The sequence below is a fragment of the Lepeophtheirus salmonis genome, chromosome 13 (assembly GCF_016086655.4).
Source record: "Lepeophtheirus salmonis chromosome 13, UVic_Lsal_1.4, whole genome shotgun sequence".
NCBI lineage: Eukaryota > Metazoa > Arthropoda > Copepoda > Siphonostomatoida > Caligidae > Lepeophtheirus > Lepeophtheirus salmonis.
In genome coordinates this window covers 6,340,078-6,365,071 of record NC_052143.2, presented here as the reverse complement: position 1 = coordinate 6,365,071, position 24,994 = coordinate 6,340,078, and the positions used below count along the sequence as shown (strand labels likewise).

The window sequence follows — 24,994 nt, the reverse complement described above, 5'->3', positions numbered from 1 at the left end:
CAATTTTGGCACCCACAAGGTCTGATATCCTCTGCCTTTTTGCTCCTTGCTCACTCATGATGAAATATTTGAGAAATGTTTAATATTGTTTATTCATGCAGAAAAGACAGGAAATTCGGAATACCCAAGAAAAAATCAAGAAACCTCTCTACTTAAGTTCAATAATTAACATTTATGAACAGTCCACGTTTTGCTTCCGAACCCGATATAACTATTTGGTATTTCTTTATACAGAAAACAAATATATTCTTTCTCCAAATATATGCAGAGTAACGACTCAAAATTTGCAGTAGTATGATTTAATTACGAAAAATGTGAATTTTATTTAATCAAGAAAAGACAACTTCCAAAAAATGTTTAAATAACATATTTTGCTTTATTTTTTTATTCAATATGTCCTCCTTCACAATCAATAAGAGCCTCGGCCCACAGGCGAACAGATCTTGAATATGAAGAACGTGTACATGGCGTACAACGGTGTCATGATGGCAGCTTGGAGCAACTCTAATTTTGAATTAGAGGTGGGGCAGATATTTTTCACTAGGACGTCCTAAACTACAAATTCACGGGTCAGAGTTCAGAAATGATGGAGCACAATATGGAGGCAGGCCAGAATTCAGTCTTGTTGGTAATGCATAAACTTTGGTCCTTCTTGTCTCTATGGGTCTATAACGGATTTCATAATGCTATTTATAAAATAAAGTATAAAAGTATTGGGAATGTGGTTTATTAAATCATTTGCTTGATTTATTGGGTTCTTTCTATATTTTGGGAGCATAAACATTATCTCGATTATTCGTTGGCAAATTGTAAAAATCCCACAGAGACAAATAAAATGGAAAATACTCCTCAAATAACCTTTCCTAACAGAGCTTAACTACTTTACAAATAATACTTATGTACATATATGTACGTACATATAATGCTATTAAGAAATATGTCAATACCTGAAGAATAAATTATATTATGAACATTGTACATTTGTAGTTAGATTATTCCGTTTCTCATTATATCAATTAATTAAATGATTTACTACTGATTTGCAAAAATAAAAAAAATCTCCTTATCTTGAGAAATTTTCCTCTTAAGTCTTAATGAATTCCACGTATAATTAGCATTGATTGTAAAAGATAAACTTCCTTAGCTACATGTTATATTTATTTATATTGTGTATAAACATTGCTAACATAGTTTTTTGTTTAATTTTTCAAGTACATGAACATTTTTGAAGGTTATTTCTACAAAACTCCTTACATTTTTAACTTTTTTGTTCAAATAGGTACATATATATTATACTATGCAATAACAACTGAGCCCATCTTGGGTCTGTCTTTAAATTATTCAAGTGAATTATTCAAGTTTTTTTGGTTTTTTCAAAACTTTGCATTATATGTATAAATAAAATATAATTTGTATAGTATTTGTTTAGCTTAATGTTCTTTTGCTTTGAATTAAAATATTGGACATATCTTTTAACAAAGTATAAAAATCAGCTAATGTCAAACAAGTATTTTATTTTAATATATAAAATAGGGCTTTACAGAAAAAGCCAATACTATAGCAATAATTAATAATAATAAAAAAGTTTATACGAATCCAAAATGCCCTGGCATTTAGGGCAGAAAAAGTAGCCTATATATGAAGTGTAGCAGTTTTCAAAGGACTATTTATGAAGCAGACCGTGAGATGTTAGAATTCAGAAATCAATTCAATAAATATTTGGATGGGGGATGGAAGTCCTCAAATAGAACAAAAGGGAAAAAATATTTTAAGTTCCAAATTTAATTCCCATAGAACTCAGGGCGCAGATTACAAATCTGTAACCTGTTTTACGTATCAAATCTTGTTAAAGAAAATTTTTATTTGAATTTATTGACTTTTCTTACCTCTCTTATAAATTTATCCCAACTTTAGAATATGGGAAAAATCAATAGCTTATATAGAAGTTAGTCATTATTAGCAAAAATTTATCATAAAAATCAATTCAAAGGTTATTAAGCCACTATATTTTAAGTATTTAAAGATTAATAAATTTAAATAAAAAATTCTCGAAAACTGGATGTGATACGAAAAAACTAATTACAGATGTGTGTGTAATCATTGAAAAAGGTCAAATGAAATTATCTGGATTGTTAAATGAATAAATTGTTCCGTCAGTGATTTTGAGTAATTTAATAAAGTTATTAGATATAATATACGTAGAACAGAGCACTGCCTAAGTAGCTAAAAAAGATGTATATCAATAAGTGATAGTATAGAAAATGGAAAGGAAAATTAGAAGAATATGTACATTAAGTAAATAGCCAAAATATTTATGAGAAAACTTCCACATAGTGACGAAAGTTGCATTTAATTGCATACCATAAATATACATTGTATTTACATACATGCATTTGTTGACTAAAATGAGAGGTGCATTAGACATAAGAATCCCCATGTGCTAATCATTACCTGAGAGTATTCCTTGCCAATAGCTAGTTGGAGTGAATGTTGTATGTACATTATTCATAAAGGACTCAATGGAAAGAGTAGACGTGAATATCATACCAGGAGTTATCATTATGTATGGTATTTATGGTCCTTTTCTGTTTCAGGAGTTAATGGATATGATATAGAAGTTTCTCTCGATGATAGACCTATTACGTTCATCCTGTAAATATACTGTATTGGCTCATAGTAGATACAAGAAAAAGTAGTGGTGATTTACTTAATAAGATGTAATCTCCTACAGCCTCATCCCTCAGTCCATGGATCGTCTCCAAGGCCCCCCACTCCCAGAATAGTTCATAAGAGACAAACTCACAGCCTTTTCTAGGTACATAATGAGACATTTCCTTTACTTTCATGATCCTCCAAAGTGCTAACTGTCTGAATATCTTGAAAAAGTTGAGATCTCTCTCCTTACTCCAATAATATTGCTTTGCAAACTTATTTCCTCATTATTAAGAGGTTGAAATATTGGAATTTCAACTATCTACTGCCGTAATCTCCGATATTGAGATAGAAGCAGAAAGTATGACGTAGGGGCAAACTCATAGAATGCGTCCAAATTTAATTCCTTCAGCAAATTTGAAAAATTATAGAAATAATGATTTAACAAATTAAGATTTAATTTGAAAAATATTGATTCAAAATAAATTATTACTTTTTCCTTGATACTCAAAGTTACTTGATACTCTTCTTCTGTGTATCACGCGAGGTTGGTAACTATCAGCTTTTTTATATATTTTTCTAATTCCTCGATGAATATTTGATGTTCAGTTTGTCCTTAGTTTCCATTAAAAGTTTTGTCATTAGAAAAGTTATATTTGTAATTTATTTTTCTAAATAGAATGATTTGTTAATATACGAGGGTCGTCTGAAACCGTTTTCAACCTCAACGTGACTATGGCATTACTTGCAAATAAAAGCAGCCGTATCCATCTATTTAACATCTGTTGAAAGTTACTCACCAAAGTTTCAGCCATTTTGAAAGCACAATTGTTATGTAATATTTCGTTTGAGTGAGTGTTTTTGTGAAAATCGACAAAAAAAAAGTGTTTTTGAAAGTCTGACCTTTAAATATATTCAAATAATATCCAATATTTAAAGGCTTGTTGTGTTGAAATTTGACGACTCAAGTCAATCTAACTCTGAATAATTGAGACAAAAACAAGAAGTGTTTCGAAAGCAATTATTTCGCAGAGAAAAATATCCAGTACATTATGAACGGGTCACAGAGATGGGAGCATACCTGGAGAAGTGTGGAGAGTCACAAAGAGTCTACCTATGTTGAAAAATAAAAATTCTGAAAAAGGTATTGTATCTTTGTTAGGTCGGGAACTTTTCAGAACACTCTCGCATTATTTTGGCAGTTATGAGTTAATTGCTAATAGAGCTATAACCATTAAACAATACTAAATACCATGCAAGTACTTTTTATGCATATATAACATTCAGATCATATATTTAAATGTACATACCTATATTAATGATTGACATATGGTGGAAGTAATATTTAAATCAGCAGTAATTATAGTACTTTACCCGTTCTAACAACTCACGTTTTTCTAAATTGAAAATGAGTTGTACTTGATTGTTTTTTAAATTCAAATCATGAATGTCCAACATTTTTTGAACAATGTATGTACAGTGTATCCCAGCAAATCATGACAAGTTTTCCTAAGCTCCACTGTATCAAGATTCTAACAAAATACAACTAAATAAAAATTAAGCAATTAAATCCCAAAGTGGCCACTCTTGGTCTCCACCAAGGCCTCAATCCTAGGACTTTTTCACGTATTCCTCCGACATCAAGGTTAATAGAAATGCAAGTTTAGACCATCACGTAATCCGGCTTGCTATAATTTTCAATCTGATGTATTGTACCGACTGCTGGGTAAGACAGGCAGATTTTGTCAAAAAAAACGCAACCACTCATAGATTATGACGTAACTATTGGTAGAATTTTCAATTTGATTTATCGTACCAACTCCTGGACAAGAAAAAAGATTTTGACAAAACACATAACCACTCATGTACTATGCCGTCAATATTAATAAGCGTGGTGGAAGTCGAACATCAGTCGTACACGCGTTAATGTATAACCTTGCATTTCTATTAACCTTGCTCCGACATATCCTCCCCTCCTTCGCCACGGTAGCCTTTAGGGTATCTTCATGGGAGGTGGCACAGCCCTTTCTCTCGATGGGGCCCTAGATCCATAGTCAAAGGGGTTGTAGTCTGGTGACGACGAAGGCTACATTGACCAGGGTCAGAAATTAGCCAAGTTTTCTGTACACTACACCACTTTTGATTTCCTTTAGCCTTGTGGCTTCCAACGCTTCCTCTTCAGGCTTTTGTTGTCGTTGCTCAACTAATAAATCTTGTTAGGGGGGGGTTAATTTCTCCAAGAGCAAATACAATATTAGCCCACCTGTGATTACAAATCTTGGTAGTATTTTGGAGAGAACAAAAGATTAAAATCGCCCCCCTCCCCCATAACAAGATTTATTGGTTGAGCAACGACAACAAAAGCCTGGAGAGGAAGCTTGGAAGCCACAAGGCCAAAGGAAGTTGCTTAGAACTAAATAATTATTTTTTCTAGAGTGCTTAAAGGATGCTCTTGCATCCCAAAAGTAGGGCTAAAATTGAATTTGATTTTAGCAACCCTCGATTGGTAATAATACTCTTGAAAGATACCACATAATTTATTTTGACCTCCATCGAAGTGGTCCTTTTTGGGATGAAGAATTTTTTTTCAAGAGAATTGTTTGACTGTATTGCTCTATCTGTTGATACTACAGGAAAAAATGGACAAAGTAATTTATAAGTCAATAAAACCTTTCCAAAGTTTCCTTCATAATTCGCTGGGACACGCTGTTCAACAACAACAAAAGGAATAATTTTAGATAAGTAAATAGTCACAAATTTATAAAGACAATTAACAAATGAGTTTTTATCAGGCAATGACAGAGTTTTGAGAGAGAGAAAAAAAAGAGTAAGGTTCCTTTGATCGAAGGTAGAAAAATGATATTCATTATACATAATGTTATGGGGAAAAATAGTTCACTACATGAGTATTTCAATACAAATTTAATTATTGCTTCTAAATACTGGGTGTTCCATTGAAATCTGAACACTTAGTCATTCAATAATCAAAGCAGGTTGAGTGATTAAAATCAATTCATATTTCGATATATTAAAGCATAAGCAATAAGTTACAACTGAGCTCTCTAGCATACGTACAAGTCGAGAAAATGACACTTGAACGTGACCGATAAATTTCTATTTGCACACTCCGAGTAGTTGGGCATCTCTAGGACCACCGTTTACGCCGTCAGCAAGTCCGAAACGTTGAAAAGAAAGAAGGAATCTGGCAAAAGGGCCATACTGTACCCGGATGATTTAAAGAAAACAACCCGGATCAATCCTCTCATTCCATGAGGGCCCATGCAAGAGATCTCGGGTTTCACACTAGAGAGCTATCAAAAAAGTGGATGGAAAGAGCCGCGTGAGTGTGGGAAGGCCACTTTTGACACCAGCAATAAAAGAAGCCCATCTTTTCCGTTGCAATATTCTTTTGAATTAGTCTTGTGAACTCTTTTTTTGACACTTTTGGCCCCCTTACAGCCCTAATGTCACCCCACTGACTACACCTTTTGGGCCAAGGGAAGGCCAGCAGTGTCCGTTATCCAAACACTGTGCCCCTCAAAGGCACTGTCAGCCAGAAATGGAACACCATGAAAGAGGACTACTTCCGCAGTGAGCCTTCTGCCGCCGTCTGGAATCCATCATTGGCGCTAAGAGCGGCTCTATTAATTATATAGGGAACTCATACACGCATCTATTTATAGTATTCATTTAGTTAATAAATGATATCTCGTTGAATTTTAAAATTCAAAGTGTTCAAATTTTAATGGATCACTCGGTATGTATATAAATGCAGTATGAAAAAGTGGATATAATATCATTTTTATTAAAAGTACATATATATAAATGTTCCACGATTAGTGTCATAAAAATGAGAATCCGCAATTCTCTAAGGCCATTAACATGACTTGGAATGAAATGTTAGAATAGATGTATAATGTATGTATTTTATATTCTAAAATGAGGAGTAAAAAGCCATAAGAGGAAGAAATGATCCATTCAAATCCAAGATAATTGATTTTTACCCGAGGGGATAAAGATTTTAATAAAAAAACAAGGTATTGAAAGGTCATCTATATAATATAAATGTAAAAAAGTGTATTAGACATAAGTGTTTGGCCTTTAATAATTGCATTATAAATTAATCGTGAATGAATATACAATTTGTATCTATTTCTCACCTTTTTATCCTTTTTAGGCCTTAGATCCTCAATATCCGCCTTATGAAAAACCCGATCCACAAACTCAATCCGACACAACTCAGTCATATATGCAGCTTTCATAAATTCAGGTAACTTGAGCTCTCCATTTCCATCCGCAGACTTCTCTACTTCCTCTTTTAATGCACTAAAAACCGAGATGTCATTGTTTTCAAATATCTCATAACATGCCTCAATAGATATCCGGCCACTGTTGGATCCGTCCGCCTCTTTAAAAAGCTCTTCCAGCTTCTTTTGCCGCTCAACCTCTCGTCTTCTTCTTGTAAGTGTGAACATGATTGTTTTTGTTTTGTTTTGACTAAGTAAGGGGTGTGTTGTTTTGTTATTTAGCTGAGTCACGAATGGCAGATTTGTTCCTATGAGAGAGCACAAACAAGTAAAGTCATAGTTATTACAAAGCTCTTCTAAAAACAACAAGTTTGACTCATTCCTTATTTTCCCTGATTATTATTAGTACAAATGTCAAGCTATATTAATTCCATGTCAGAGGAAGGGAACAAAGACGAAGTGGACAAAGAATAGCAAATGATGAATTAGACAATAAATATATTTATTAATCATTTCTTTGCAACATTTACGTTGACTAAACAAGTTGATTTATTAGAAGTTTTACTCCTTTCATTTAATAAGAGACCCTCATTGAATTACACCAGATACATATTTATAAAATAGAATTTGTTTGTGTCCTTTATGGGTGCCCAAACGGTTGGACGTAGATGGGTGAAATTTTGTATGGTGACTCTTTTGAACTTGGTCAGGTTATGACGGGAGTGCCGATTTTCGGGAGGAAGGGGGTTGTTTAAGGGGCATCCAAAACCCAAAAGTTGTTTTGGGGAGCTCAAGGCGACTAACTAGGGAGTTGAGTTATACATCACAAACTGACTGGAGTCTCAAAAAACAACTCTATTTAACACGAATTTTTCTTAATTTATTGAAAATCAAAAAAGTTATTGGAAAAATAAGAAATCAATAAAAATTGCACCTTTTTTCTTTTTTTTTCTTCTTTTTTCAGGTGCAAAAAAAATGTATTCCTAATGGAAACTTGGATTCGTAGAAAAAGTAAAGTGTCTAGAAATATGGCTTGTTATTTGTTTACATATAAATTTGATAATTAGATATTAATTTTTAACTGAAATATTCGTCATTTTCTGAAGATTTCTCAAATTTTCTTCTCTTTTTCTCATCAAACATTAATTTTCAAGAAAAACTACTACAAAAAGATGCATTTTGTAGGTACAATTTTAGATTCTAAAATAAAGATGTACTATTTTTAATTTCCAAAACACTTTCTTATATACTTTTTGCAATATTTGCAAAAATGAATTTTTTCGACCACATTCTTTAACTTATTTGTTTTTACAAGTACAAAAAAATCCTGTTAGGTTTGTGTTCCTCTTTAAAATACCATTAAATGCTATTGTCTACTTTTTTTGCAAAATTAGTACAAAAAGTTTTTCGTGTATTTATTCCTAAATTTCGATTTGGCAATTTTATGACAAAATAAAAGATGTACCTTTAATCTTCATAAATTTTTCATTGTGTAGTTAAAAGTTTATAACACAATTTTTTTTTTATAGTAATACATATAATTTATTATAATGTTCGACCGTACCGAAGGGATGTAAATACTAAGAAGAAATAACATTGAACATTGTCAATGTGATTTCACACTCCTTCCTTGACCGAGCAAGGCTGGACAACCCTTTTATAGTATGTTTATAAATACTCTTTTCAATATATGTACAGGATGCAGAAGCAAATTTTTCATGTCAACAAAAAAAAAATATTTTGTTCAAAAACAAAAAACTTAATTAACTCATTTAAATAATATATTTACAAAAATTGTTAGCAAATCACCAAGTCTGCATATTATTCGATATGGTCTCAATTAGAAGCAATGCCAGCCTTAATATGGTACTTGAAGTTGATACATGCTTTTGTTCTCAGGGTAGTAGGCTCAGATCTTGGAGATGGACTTCAGGTAATTTACATTTTGGTGTGGGATTGCATTTGTGATACCCTGAATGGTGCCCCACAAAAATTATTCTCTAGTGTTCGAGTTTGGAGATAACAGAGGCCACAACCCAGAAATGAGGGAAGTTTTTATCGTAAGGCTCCATTTCTGGAGCTCTGGATTTTCCTTTGCCAACATTCATAGCATGTTGGATATTGTGAACGTTTCTCACATTAACCCAACAATGACAATGATGTCTTTTTGGTCTGTGTATATATCGAGCAAGTCAGATATACAATGCATTTTTGTTTCCTGTTCACACATTTGGTGGGCGATTTAAAACAAAACAGCATCAAAACAAAGCTTATTTAGGATACATGGCTTAAAAATCACGCATCATCTTACTCGAGAAATCCCTTAAAAATCGATTAAACCAACCTTGCAAGGGTTACACATTGATAAAACTATAAATTTTAAATCTTATATCAAAATTATTTCTTCAGAGTGTTAAAACTGGCAAAAAATAATATTTTGCCTTAGTTGATCAAAGAAGGAGTAATCTTTTTTTACGGTATTTTAGTTTGGTATCTCTTATATTCATAGGTTATTATTCTACAAATGTAGGTAGATATTTTAATCGTATAAAGCTTTCTACTCTGTGTTACTTTGTTTTCCACTCAATCATCTTCCTCCTATTCCCTAGAGAAAGAGGAACGGATTTGCAGCAATTAATATGATCCATTTTATCAGTTTCTTTGGCTCATACACACATTGTATTATCTTAGCTCACTATATATAGTACATAGTGTATTTCAATTTGCACGCTATAATGCTATAATCTACTTTTTACGACTGTTTTCCTTCTTAATATACGTACATAATGCAATACATTAATACATATTTTTGCTTTTCTTATTAATACAAGTTATATTTAACATAGGTGAACATACACTCATAACTATACATAAATGCAAATGAACTGTTGACATTCACTATTGTTCATATACAAGGGGCTTCTGCAGGGCTTGGTTTTTGGATTTTTTTTGAAAAAAAAAAACTTGGAAAAAAATTTCAAAATCCACAGCTGTTCCTAAAAATCCATTTTATAGGAAAAAATTTCACGTATTAAATTTTTTTAAATAAACTAAAAAAAATCCAGAAATAATTTTTTTCTGAATTTAATAAGACCTTGGATGTGTTACGTTTATTTTCCACAAAAACAGGACTAGCAATAAATTCTGAAAAAAAAAAACAAAGTTGATAAGTCCCTATCACGGCTTAATTGAAAAGCAGTGGCCGGACTTCAAAATGGCTCAGAAAGTCATAATTTTGGGCTCTTGGATTGGATATATCTTCTCTAAGTTTGAACATGTGGGAGTACATCAGGGCCTGGAATATGTGAGTCCTTTTGAAATGTTAACATTCTTGAAAATATCAAATATGGAACGTACATTTTTCGAATTTCACAAGAAAAAAAATATCTTCAAAAATAGAATCTGTAACCATTTAGATTATGAAGGCTTAGGCATTCTCAATTTGTTTGATTTTTTGGAAGTCTCTCAATAGCATCTGGATTCGTAAACTATGGTACAGTGAACATTTCATATTTTGATAAGGGAAAGTAGGGGTTTTTAGATAACCCACAGTATGGTTTCTCATAAATATTATCAATATTGTCAAGATTTTCATCTATAATAAAAAGTTTTTGTGATGGACCAAAAAGTATTCTGAAGAAATATGAACTTTCATTGAAATGAAAGCTGCCAATGAGGGGATGTTTAAATAAAATAAGCATAGCAATCATATCCTCTGATATCGAGGGGATGTCATATCATCTAAGTCCTTGATCAATCTAATTCCCTCTAAACACATATTTTCGATCTTTTGCTCTTATGTCAATTGTGCCTTGTGGGTTGAGAACCTTCTCTTCTGTCCTTCCAAAATTATTTAAATAGAAGGAATGTGTCCCAAAGAAGCCCAGTAGATTTCATAAATGCTATGAGTCTTAAATTCCTAACTTCTCCTGAAAAATGGTTTAAATATCGTTTACTAACAAACACACTTGAAGTTGCAGATAATTTTTTTCAAATACGAAAGAAATTCATGCTTTTTCTGCGAAGAAATGCCTTAAACAACAAATCACATCATGTGGGAATGCGTCCAACTACATTTGACCTACATGGGTATTATACAAATCGTTGAAGAGCGACAGGGTAAGAAACTTGGAAGGATTGACTTTCTGACAACCAGTAAAAACGCTAAAATTAACGCTATGATCACCAAGGCACAGTATATTTTATATAAGCTAAGGACTATAATAGACAATGATTTAAATGGAATAATTACTATTTTAACTTTGTACTCGAGTACTTTAAATTGCATTTCATATGATATTTTAATTGAAAGTCCCTTTTAACTTTCGATCTGAGATGTTTTATTATGATATATGTGATATGATTTCCCTGTTTTAGTTTTTAATATTTTTGAATAATTTTTAAATTGCATAAAGAATGTATCCTAATAAAAGGCAGGAAAAAAAAATAACATCAGTAGATCTTTGAAATTTGTCGGAAAAAGTTTAATTTTTTCTGAAAAGGAATGGACTCTTGAAATTTTTCTCCAACAAATTAGTGACGTAATTTTCCAAAAAGTATATAGGTATACTTGAAAATCATATAGGAGTATATTGTTGTTGTCGTCGCTGTAGCAAAGCATACTTACAATCATACCATTGCTAATACTACTTAAGTCATAATTATATGTATGTGTATTAGACAACTTACAAAATATTACATAGAGGAAGGGAGTCAGAAAGGCTTTAATCCCTTTGCTCTTCGCACAAACGTAATATCATTTCCCTTCTTTCGAAAGTGTGAAATGCATGATTGGAGACCATAAATTAATAAAATGGCCATGATATTCCTTTATGTGAATATGATGTACAAACACATTATCGAGTAAATTATGTCTTATTGCAAATTCATTTTATGGGAACTACAAGGTGCGGAAATAACATTTTCCGTTCGATTAAATCCCATTTTAAAGAAATAAACCTTTGTGTAGATGCATTTTTTGTTTTAATCGGCAGTCAATTGACTGAAGAGGAGGCAAAAAGGCTTCGTGTATCTGACATGCTTGACGCATATACAGTCCGAAAAGACATCCCTTTCATCGTTTGAGTCAATGTGAGGACCTTCATCAATATCCAGCATGGCAAAAAAGTTTGTAAAGGGCCGTCCAGAGCTCCAGGAAATGGAGCTTTGCAGTCAAAACTTTGCTGATGTTCGGACAAGTGGCCTTGGTCCTCCCCCAGCTTGAACCCCTTTGATTACTTTTGGTGGGTGCCATCGAAGGCATCCCAAATGCAATCTCACAGCGAACTGTAAATGACCTGAAGTCTATCATCTCCAAGGTCTGGGCCAACTATCATGATAAAAATTATCAAAGCCTGTACACGCTTCAAGCACCGTATTGAGGCTGTGATCCCTTCTAATGGATGCAGCCTCTGGGATTTTCCAAGAATGTTTGGAAATATATTTTTTCAAATCAGTTCATAAAGTTTAGAGTTGTTTTTTTTCAAAATGTTTAGTTTTTGTGCACTGTAAAAATTAGATTTCGTATATTGTATGTAGAAATATATATACATTATACGAAGTATAACAACAAAATTCGGTGCTTTTGAGCTTTCTGCCTTAAATGAACATAAAAGCATCAATTTTTAAGACTGATTATAAAACCAAAATTGAACAACGGATACAATCATGCCAAATACATTTATCTCACTCAATAACAGCCTCAATTAAGTCTGGAACCGCGTACAAGCCCTTTCAACATGATGTCAATCTAAATTATTGGATTTATCGACGATAGAGTCGATCAGGGAATTTTTGGTCGTGTGATGATGACCCCTGCTGATTTTTGACTCAAGGTAGCTCTAGACCTAATAGGCCATTGGATTCAGATCGTTCATTTAGTAGGTCATTATGATTGGACACCCATTTATAGCAGTGATCCTGAAAACAATCCTGATTCATTGGTCTCCAACAGGGCCTTCCTCACCTCTACAACCCTTCTCCTGTCATCTTTGATACCTAAGTATTGTTCACCAAAAATATCATAACAGCGCACCTGCGTTCGCCGTCTGAAAATATTTTGTTGTCAACTCCCTGATGGTATTTTGGCTACTAAGTAAAATGTTTCTATGTACAGGGTGTTACTCATAAATTGGGTAAATCTTTAAAGGGTTTTAAAAAAACGAACAGGATGAAATAGAACCAACATTTTTTACATTGTTTGAATGCTACAATTAATAAAAATCCATTATTCATAGCCGGCGACCTTGTGCAGATCCAGCATTTCTATTGTACCGCTTCTTTTTGGTACTTTTAATTTATATTCCCTGGACGGATGGAGTAGGCCAAAGAAGAAATTGCACCTTTTAACAAGACACTACACCGGCCTACAATGCCAAAAAAGCGCAGGATGTCTTGGCCACAAAATTTCCTCACTTTTGGACACCCGGATTGTTGGCTTGCAAACAGCCTGGTTCTGAACCCATGCGAGTTCTATCTCTGTACCAAGTATCATTCCTCTGTGGAGACCCAGAAGAAGTCCATCATTACCTGCACATGTGTACAGCTGGATCCACACGAGGTGGCCCATCCAGAGTGTTCTTTATAAGCCTTTAAATATTTTCTCAATTTATCTGGACTACCCTGTAATTTTACAACAGAAAAACCATTGCGCAATTTTGTCATCATCTATGCTGGAAAAATCTGGAAATCTAAAATGCGTGATTTCATTGTTACGCCCTTTATATAACATATGTTTTATGGTATACACTACTCTTCTGTTTTATTCTCTTTCCCCGATTTTTTAAAATAGAAGATTTATAAAATGATAGAAGGAATTGAATTAATACAATCGTAAGATGAATGTGTTAAGGAGTAAACATTTTTTGGGCTGATCTTTTTATTTGATGTTATTGAAATAATAATAAACTAATTAATAAAGTTATTTTAATTCTAAAGACACGAATTACACGCGTCTCTTAGTTTAATTCCCTCTTTCATTCCATGAACATTCTACTATTAAAAAAATTAGAAAAATAGCCTTTAGTTGGTCAAAAGGAAAGGAAAGGAAAACCAAGTATTTGTTCCTTTCATTGGCATATTGACCAGAAAGATAAGGAACATGAATTGCAGGTTAGTTAGAGTCTGCAAAAATATATTACAGGGTAGTCCAAATGAATACCTATTATTATGAGAAAGTTCTGGAAATAACTTTTATTAAATATTACCTACAATCGTAAAGAAATACATAATTATAACACAGAGCAGTACAGTGAGACACAATGGTATGAAAAGTTACTCTATAATTTATTGGTAACTGCTGTTTTTTCTTATTATCGTGTGTTTTCCTTGTTGATTTCAGGCATTTGAAATGTCTAATTCTACATATGTTGTGCGTCGGCATAAAAACATTCTTCAACAAAATCAAGAAAAGGCGATAACTATTTTTTTTACTTCATATAGTATACATACAGCTCAATGTTCCATATGGATATTTGAATCAATTATAGCCTTTGTTGTCAAATTTATGGGGTGAACTAAGAGAGCCAAGATTTTTTGGTATCCTTTCGAACCTTTATTTGATTGGAGATATGGTTTTTCATATAAAAGATGTCCTTTTCTCATTATTGTATTGTGAGGATGAATTTGAAGTGATATTTGTGGCTTTGATAAAGGGATAATAAGAATAACTTGTGCATAGAAATGGACCATAGTTCGTCGAAGAATACAAATGTGATCCAAACTCAATTTTAAGAAAAGTAATTTTAGCTTGCTTTTGTGTTGATCGACCACATATATACTGGGTCACCCATTATTATTTACTCATCTCTATTACGCAAATTTTGAGATGTTAAAAGTGTTGTTTTTTTTAATAATCTTCCAATGAGCAATGTTGTAGAACACATAATTAGGTGTCAATTGCTAAGAAAAACAATGCCCTAGTCACGACCATGAGCACACTGAACGAGAAGTGGATAGAGATTGCAGCCCTCCTAACCACGAGATTGTACTGGAAGGTCATCTTGGAGCAGACGAGGCTATCAAAAATACGATTTACATTGTTTCCATGCGGTTGAAGGTTGGGAGGGACCACAGGCATTCTCAAGGAGCAGGGCGAAAACCCCCTATGTCCGTCAACCGCCTGAAGTTCACCAGTGAAGAACACTGCCGAATTCCTAAATTGGTGACATGGCCAGGTAGATGAACCAGCCGCCATCAACAGGCTCTCAGGCTCTAAAAAAAGGCAGGAGGAAACAGGGAACCTGTGGACTCATTGTAATATTTTCTGATGAGAAGACATTTACTATTGATTCTGTCTTCAACCGGTAGAATGATCGAGTAGTGTCATTTGGGGATATAGCAGAGGATCACCTATATATCTCCACCACGAAACATGCTGCTTCAGTGATTATGTTAGGCCTCATTTCATCCAACGGAAGGACCATGAATCCGGTGTGGTTCCTTTTAGCACACAGGCTGAATAGTACGTCAAAATTCTTGACAACCAAGTTATCTAATGGATCAAACCCAACGTTAGTCATTCTCCCTGGGTGTTCCAAAAAGAAGGGGCACCTTCCCACACCGAAAAGAAAATGCTAAAGTGGCTCCAGGCCAGCATGCATTTCTAGGCAAAGTAATTGTGGCCATCGCAGAGCTCAGACTTCAACCTCCTAGACTATTCCATCTAGGCGCACGTGTAGTTCAAGTCCTGCAGGAGACACCAACACAGTGTCCGCGCCCTGAAGACCTCTGTCAACAAGATCTGGGTCTCCATAAGCGTCAAGTATATAAACAGAGTAAGCAACAGCTTCTGCTACCGCTTGGAGCTCATTATCAATTCTGAGGGCGGAAACATTGACTAAAACATGTTTTTAGGTTTCAATTAATAGTTAATAAACACCCAGGATCCTGTCATGGACTTATATACTTTGTGTCTTAAAAGGTGAAAATAATAACTGTTGGTCCGGTATAACAAAAAATCCAATTTATCAAAATTTACCCCATGCAATGGTTTGCGCTCTTCCGAGTGCTCACTTAAGTCAACATTTTGTAGTTAATTTGTTACAGAACCTACCTGGGTATGTACATTAATCAGTATAGATAGCCTACCTATTTGTATTATAAATATGCTTGCCTGTATTCAAAGAAGTACATAACGTATGATAACTTTGTGATCCTTTCAATTATATAAATAAAAATCATATGGACACACGCAAATATATATAGGTTGTTTTATAATTCAAGATTGAACCCTTGGGCTTAAGTGATAAGAAAATGATTGATTGCACAATCACAAGCACTTTTATTATGTGTAATTAAAAATAACATTCATAATTAATCAATGACAAAGGCATTGTTATTGCGAATATTGACCCTCTTACTAATTCTGATAGTACATTTTTAATTGACCTCTTTTATATTATGAAGAAATAAGACTTGGATCCGACCAAAGCTTATGTAAATATACACTATATCAAATTAAAGATCAAAGGTCATATTATAAGGTGTAAGGATTAATAAAAAGTAGATAAATATAATTTCTTCTACATATTTGTACTTTCCTGGAATATTTTTAGAAAAATAGAATCATAGGTTAAGCAGATATGACGATTTGTAATTTGGTGTAGAGCATAGTTTTTGTTTCTTTCTAAAATACTAATTTTTTCTGAACGAATTTGAGTTTTAGCTCAATGTGGAATTTTAATCATAGATCAAAACTTTTTTTTTGTATTTCGCTCTGGAAAGCCACAGTATTCTACCATATTCTTATAATGTTTGAAGGAATCGCTTTGAAAAATATGTTTATCCAAATAAAAAGTTGTAAAAGTAAAAATTACTAAAAATATTAGTAAAAATAATAATGACAACAGCTGAGGAAAAGAAACTTCATTCTTCACATTACCAATTCCATAGAATCGGGCGAGCTAAAACACACATGATTTACATCACTAATAATAAACAAGAAAATGATTTTCTCTCATGATTTTTTAAAAATGATTTATGTTATGAAATAGTATATTGTACACTATAAAGGTATTTAAATGTAAAAAAAAAAATTACCAAAAGTACATTTATAACTCGACACAAAAGCTTATTAGTAGAGTTGTATTTACAACTCTACTTTTTTACATTTTTTAGCTCGTGAGTTTTTTGTAGTTGTCAATCTAAATGCTGTTTAGTATTTTTTATTTTATATAGATAAAAAAAATTATTCTTTATGCGATAACATCTAGTTATAAACTAACCACGAGTGTGTGTGCTCAAGAAAGATGGAAAGAACCAATGAAGACTACTGTAGAGTTATGAGAGTAAGTCCTAATTGGACTCAAGGCAGCGGCACAGGAATGTGATTGCAAAAATTCATTGCCTGAATACGTCATCAAGTGGGTTTGCAGGTTTTTTGGGGAGGAACAGGGTCATGACAAGGATATTTCTTTGAAGGAGAGGTGTTAGATTTTATATATATATATACATATAATTTTGAAGTATTAAAGCATAACTAATTAGTTAGAAAACAAAACCAACTACTAGAGCTCTTTAGTTTATGTACAAGTCGAGAAAATGACACTCGGACATGACGAACGAATTTCCATTCGTGCATTTCAAGTAGTTCGGCGTCTACGGGACCACCGTCCACACTTTCGGTAACTTTGAAACGTTGGAGAGGAAGAAGAGTTATGTCAAAATGGCCAAATTGGAAATGGAGGAGTTAAAGAAAACAGCCTATTCCCTCAAGTCCATGAGGACCCATGCAAAAAATCTCAGGGTTTGACATCAGACTGTCCAGAGAGATACTTTAAAAAATGTCTGGAAATAGCATTGTGAGGGTAAAGAGGTCACTTTTAACAACAGCAATGAAGAAAAAAAAATCACTTCCGTTGTAAAACTCTTTTAAATTAGTACTCTGAGTTCTTTTGAACTCTTTTTTGACACTTTTGGCCCTTACTGCCCTGATGCAAATCCCCACGACTAGCCATTTTGAGGGAAGGCCTACAGTGGTATTCAAACACAAAGGTCCTCAAAGTCATTGTCATCCAGCACTGAGACGTCATGACAGAGTTCTTCAACGGGTGCCAAGCGTTCTGCCGCCCCCTGGAAGCCATCATTGTCGCTAAGGGGGCTACATTAATCATTAAGAGAGCTCGGGCAAATGCCTATATAGAATATTAATTTTGTTGAAATTCTATAGTTCATTAATGAATTATACCTTATTGTTTTTTAAAATTCAAAATGTTCAAATTTTAATGGACACTTGGTAAATACCAGATACCAGAAATACCAGATTTGACTTTCATTTATTAGTTTTTTTAATTTCCCAAAGTATAAACGTTTAAAATTGTAAATATTTAAAAAAATTAAATACTTCTGAACATTCTTCAACAGTAGGGGAAGGCCCCTTAGTCCCTATGGTTCCAGCGCCACTGACTACAAGTAATTCCTGCCTATCTCCTTGTTTATCCCCTACCACCCCCTGTCATAGCTGTTGGTAGCAGATGTAATTAAACGTCATGACAGATAAGCTGTTCTCATCCAGAACATCTTTAAAATTTTCTAAGTTGTAATGTTCGATTTTGTGTATTTATATATATATATATATACCAAAAATGCTTTGGATTTACAACTTAACATATTGGGGGTCACATAAAAGTATTTAGCGGGCTGTAGTTTGTCTACCTCTCTGATGATTAAGTCGATTTTTTTCTTTTTCTTTTTTTTGTAGATAATATTATTGTACTTCATATGTTTATGAATAGTTTTGCAAACGGTTGTCTAACACCCACCAAATACCATATATACAAACATAAAGAATATACACATAATTATTTTTCCGACTTCATACAACATAAAAAATCAATTCAAAGTTCTTTTGTGTGTTTTGTATTGCATATATTAAATAAAAGTTGGGATTTTTTCTTCATATTTGCTATTATCCTCATATTTTGTAGATATTTGTAGACTTCTATTTTTTTTTGGCATTCCTTTCTCTTTCAAAAAATAAAAAGCTTAGAAATAAGTGAAAATGAGTGTATAAAATATAAACATTAATTTATGATAAATTGCTTTTAAAGTTGGGTTAGAGGAATGAGCATTTACATAAATAAATAAGAGTGGGTGCCTTCATTTTTAAGTACAAATAACCTATTAATATAATCAATTTGGTTTTTATAGCTTAATTTTTTTATAAGGCCATTATTATCATCATTAAAATTGAATTTTGCTCAATAAATGTATATTAATTATACATATCTATTGAGATCATCAATTTACTTTAAATTACCATTATTTATTGTTGATTTAGTAGAACATTTAAAAAATGTTTTTAAGATTAAAAAGATTTTTTCATTAGGGACTTTTCAAAAAAAAAATTCCATGCCATATTTATTTTCTTCCTTTGACATTTATTAACTTCATTAGTATACATTTCATCATGGAGGGATATACACTTGATCAGCGATTAAAAATTATCCAAACTTATAATCAAAATAACCATTCAATTGTCGCAACTTTAAAAGTATTTTCAATGATGAAGCTCATTTTTGGGTGAATGGCTTTTGTTAATAAGGAAAATATGTGTTATTCGTCTGGCAGTAATCCACAAGTGTTTCACGAGAAAATATTGCATCTTGAAAAAAATGCTGTTTGGTGTGGACTTCATGCTGGAGGGATCATTGGTACATATTTTTTCGTTGATGATGACAATTGCCACGTTACTGTAAATGGAAATCACTATTGTACCATGATGATAACTGTTTTTTGTATTTGGCCCCAATTGCAAGGAAAGGACTTGAAAAACATGGGATTTCAAGAAAACAAAACCATTTGCCCTACAGCAAACGCTACACAAATTTGGTGAGCGCGTTATTTTGAGAAATTTAACTCCTTAAGATTATTTTCTTTGGAGTTTGTGAAGTCATTGGTCTACACCAATAAGCCAGGGACGTTAAAAGAGCTCAGTGAAAATATCGAACGCAAAATTGCTACAATATCAGTCAATTAATTTTAGAACAGTAATGAGAAATGGGGTTCCGCGATTGAACTTCTGTAAACGTGCTCGTGTTGACCACGCTAGAGGAATCATTTTTCATACATAAATATGTATATATATAATTTGTACCGAAAAGATAAACCGTTTTTATCTATTTATTAAAAAAAGTTGAAGCGCTCTTCCTGAAAAACCCCTTTACATATCTATTTTGATCATCAAATTTGCTGTAAATTCCCAATATTTATTGTAGATTTAATAGAACATTTAAAAAATGTATACAAGAATTAAACTGAAGTTATTTTATAAAAAATGAATATTTAAAATACACCTATAAAAAAGTATTGCTGTTACATTAAAATATAAACATATTTTTAGAAAAGTAGTTTGTCTAAATGACTCAATTTTTAGCTTTTTAATTCAAAGTCAGGGAGGCTAGTGAGGGGGGCACAGAAAGATGGAGAATTAAGGACTGCTTTCAGCCTACACATGTTTTATATAAAGCCTTAGTAGCTATAAGTGTATTAGTGTAGGGAGCCTTGGCATAGTAAAGTTTGGGAAACCCTGCCTTAATAAATATTAGAGTTATCATATTAAAGGCCCCTTTAATATTTCAAGAACTACTAAAAACTAACTTGTTATAAAAGCAAGGTACAGTGTAATCATTTTGGAGTTTCATGCCACGTGAACGCGTCTGGGCTATTTAACTACATATGAGAAAACTCTTTATAATATGATCTTTAAACCTCCACAATTTTTATTTTCAAAATAAAAACAATATGTGATTTTTAATATTAGTTTTTTATAGTAGATAAAATGCTAGGAACATATAGAATTGTAAATCATTATTTAAAAGCTTTATATCGTATTTTGTTATAAATAGGACCTATAAATACAAAAATTATATTTAGCTACTTTATAGATAATTGAACAAATATTTGATTATTCATCCTTGTTTATTTTGTATACTACTTCATTTTCTAGCCATAATGGGCCCTACATATTAGGACCCACCCAGATAAACGACAAGAAAGGGCAAAATAGAAACTTAACTGCATGTTTTTTTATCACGTTTACTTTTTAACAATCTTGTTAAAAATGATTCAAAGATACTTTGAGTATGTTTTTTTTTTGTTTTTGTTTTTTAGGCAGAACAGATTTGATCAGTTCTAATTTAGCATTTTCTCTCTCAAGGGAAATGAAGCTGACCTCAAGGGATTTTTACTATGCTTTATTTTTTTTTTTTTTTTTGTCTATTTTATTTATATTTTAAAATTGTTCCTGAAACATTTTTGACGCTCATTTTAATATGTTTTACAAACTCTAATATTTTTATAGTCGACTCTTATAGGCTTTTAACCGTCGCCAAGGATATGTAGAAATACATTTTTCTTTGCCCACTAAAAACAACAAGAGTTTCGATTGAAACGTTTCATAAATCTAAAAACTAATTACCCTGAACGTCGGGAGTTTTGCTGTATAAAATTATAGAATATATACACCAATGTACATACTTCTATGAACAAATTAATTTGTGCATAAATCCATCCTTGCTACTTAAAAAAACTGGCGGGTCTTTGAATTACTTTGTATTTTTATGACGTGCACGTAAACGTTCAAAGGTGTATTTAATTGATGATTAACTTCATTTGTATAAGTGGTGGTATTTCCTCCGCCTTTTTTATCACCATTATCAATTGTCAAATGATAATAATGTTAATCTGTACGTTTTGTATGGCGAAAAAGTCGATTCCTGATAAGATATATATTCAAATACATTTCAAACTTTTTCTTCTCTTTTAAAAACAAAATAATTTTCCAGCAACAAAACGTATTGCTACGTCACCTTCTCCCCTTTATGTATCCTCTCTCCCAAAATGATAGGTCCATTTTTAGTGGAGTAGTTGGGAAAATACAGGGGGTCCCGCATAAGGCGGTTTCAAATACCGCGGATTTATCATATCACGGTGTATGGAATTATTCCGACTACAAGTATAGTGAAGTATATTCTACTCATATTGCGGTTTTTTACATTAGGATAATAAATTAAAAACACTATAAATTGAGTAAAACAAGAATTTTTGTAGTACAAAAAAAAATCCCCATACAATGTAAAAAAAAAATTCTCGAAAAACCGTGATACGTGGGGGTTTACTGTATAACTATGCCCAATGGAAAGACAGTGAGGAGAGAGGAAAGGATTGAATGTATAATTCGTGGCTTGAATCCTATAGACGTGAAACAGCAATTATCATTAGGCCTTGTAACAACAAACATATATTTACTTTTTTTCCAGTGTAAATCAACTTTTATGCCTAAATTAACTCATTTGTAAATCAATTCTTACAAAACTCATAGAAGTTTACACATATTGATGTACAACTATTTTCCAAGAAAATAAATTGGGCAAAGTATTATCTCATTGCCCTTTGGACTCAAGGACACACGATATCAGTAATAGGGAAGGGTCCAAAGGGACAATGAGATAATACTTTGCCCAATGCACTACCAAAAATTAAACTCCTATATTACTTTTTTTAGTTTTGTAAGAATTTATTTACAAATGAGTTAATTTAGGCATAAAAGTTGGTTTATACTTGACAAAAAAAAAAAAAATTTTTTTGTTGTTGCAAGGCCTAATAATAATTGCTGTTTCACGTCTATAGGATTCAAGCTACAAATTATACATTCAATCCTTTCCTCTCTCCTCACTCTCTTTCCTTCTAAATACAAATGTACACAACATCAATTTGACATCCATCCACCTTTTTCTTAATATTGTTGTAGACAGAGCAAAGGAGTGTTTTCCTTCCTGCTTTCTATGATGTTATGATACCTACATATATTGTTATAGATTTCAATGAGGAGATTTTTTTTTTTTTTTTAATCATAAAATATTTTTATAACTTTGCAAAAAAAGAAAAAACTTATGTTTAATCAATAAAAACCATGTGAAAAATGTGAAATAATGGTACCAGTACTCTACCTCGTGTGGAGTTATCGTTATGTTTGCCTCAACGTGGGTTGTTATGAAATGATCAACTAGCTATCAAAGGAGAAGGAGGAAGGCTTCTGGGAACGAACACTCCTTGTATGTAGAACTAATGGACTCACAAACTGTAGACTCTTCCTTCTTCGTTATTTCGCTGCTTTTTCTATCTCTCCTGGAGGGCTTTTCCACGAAAACTAATGTAGTACTTGGGTAGTTGTTGGGATACATATACACTTTTTTTTTTTTTTTTCAAATATTGTACGTATAGAAAAACATACTAATTATGGAGTTCCCCTACTTTTCTTTTCTCTTTTGGTGTATAGGGTGGAAATAGAACCCGTGTTAGGTATCTTGCCCTTGGTCTACTGCTTTCAAATGGATTGAAAAAAGGAGTGTGTGTAGATATATACAAAACGAAGAAGGAGCTTCTTTTTCGCCTTTTATTATGAAAGCTCATTTTGCAAATAAATATATGTGTATGTATGTAGTGAAATCCTTCTGTTAAGGTTTATTTTAATGCAATCGAATTTTATTCAATTAGAAAGTTTCTATTGATTTTAAATAGTATTACATAAATAATGGTGATCATAATTTGTTAATCGATGCTACATATATAACATTTCCACATAAAAATCTGCATACTCGTTATTAAGAGGAATATCAGAACATCTTCATACGCTTATTTTGCAATAACAATATAACGGAGCATCTAATGCAAAATGTACATACATAGATCTTGTACATTTACTTATAAGTCCTCAAATAGTCTTTCAAATAATGACATAAAATGTTGATCCAGTTTAATTACTTAAAAATAAAGGAATTTGTCATGGTGAGTAGTCCATAGAAACTGGGAGGAGACATATGTACTTGATTTTATGTGTACGAATAATGACCGGTAATTACATTCTTAGTCAATTCCTTCCCAGAAAATGTATTCCCTACAAAATTCATCCCTGGGCATTTCATTCTTATTTTTGAAGCGGGATATATAGGTACGTTTTATGGTATATTTTTAAAATCTAGTTAGTAGTTTTTGAGTAGTATGGTACGGAGTGGTCCATTAAAATCTGAACACGTTGAATTATAAAAATGAACAAAACATAATTTATTAATTAACAATAGAATTTCATCAAAACTAATTCCTTAAATAAATGTGCGTCAGAGCTCACTTCATCATTAATCTAGCCTCACTTAGCAGTAATTACGGCTTCCAGGTGGGGGTGGAATACTTGGCACCCGCTGAGGATGTATTCCTCTGTAATGACGTCCTGGCTGACTATGGGTTTGAGGACTTCAGCGCTTGGATGACGCAAACTGCTATGGAGGAATTGGGTTTCTTTTATTGTTGGTGTCGCAAGGGGCCTCTCCACCCCTCACTGGGCTTTTTCCACATACTTTTTTGGTAGCTCTCTGGACAGTCTGGTGTAAGACCCCGAGATCCCATGCATGGACCCTAATGGACCAGAGGGGATTGGCCTCGGCGGTTTTCTTTCACTTCTACGTGTCCAGTTTGGCCTTTTTGGATGAGGTCTTCTTTCTCTCGAACGTTTCAGACCTCCTGACTATGTAGACGGTGGTTTTGGAGAAGCCCACCTGCTTGGAGTGTGCAAATAGAAATTCGTCGATCAAGTGTCATTTTCTAGATTATTACGTAAGTTAGAGACTCGTTTTTTTTTTGTAACTAATGCTTTAATATATTGAAACATTAATTAATTTCAATCACTCAACCTTTATTAATTATTAAATTAGTAAGTGTTCAGATTTCATTGGACCACCTGATACAGGAAAAACTTCTGAAAGTAAGTATGATAATTTAAATATACCTAGATATTATCTCCTTAAGATTGAAATAAAACCTCAACCTAGGATCATAATCTGGTTTTATCTTTCTGAACGTAGATTTGAATTATGATCCAAACCGTATGACATCAAGAAATATTCCTCTTCAAAATGGGAAAGATATTTCAGGTGATGAATATTGCAGGGAATAAGTTTACAGATAATGAAACGACAGTGAACGAATTAACTAGGAATGTATTCACCTTACATCCTACGAACAAGAAAAGACAAAAGTTTATAAAAAAAATTCCAGAATACTTGCGAAACGCTCCTGAGCCATGGTTAACCTACGGTACAACT

The 24,994-nt window shown here is 32.7% G+C and overlaps 1 protein-coding gene across 1 annotated transcript in view; it reads right to left on the bottom strand.

Moving 5' to 3' along the window:
- The window catches only part of LOC121128496 (calcineurin subunit B type 1), a 35,404-nt gene extending 12,158 nt beyond the window's left edge, over positions 1 to 23,246 (bottom strand). The window contains exons 1-2 of the mRNA XM_040724082.2: positions 22,847 to 23,246; positions 6,813 to 7,207 (exon numbers count right to left, since the gene is read on the bottom strand). Coding sequence (XP_040580016.1) covers positions 6,813 to 7,127 — 315 coding nt within the window. The 5' untranslated portion in view covers positions 7,128 to 7,207; positions 22,847 to 23,246. The remainder of the gene's footprint in view (positions 1 to 6,812; positions 7,208 to 22,846) is intronic.
- Between the last annotated feature and the right edge of the window lie 1,748 nt (positions 23,247 to 24,994).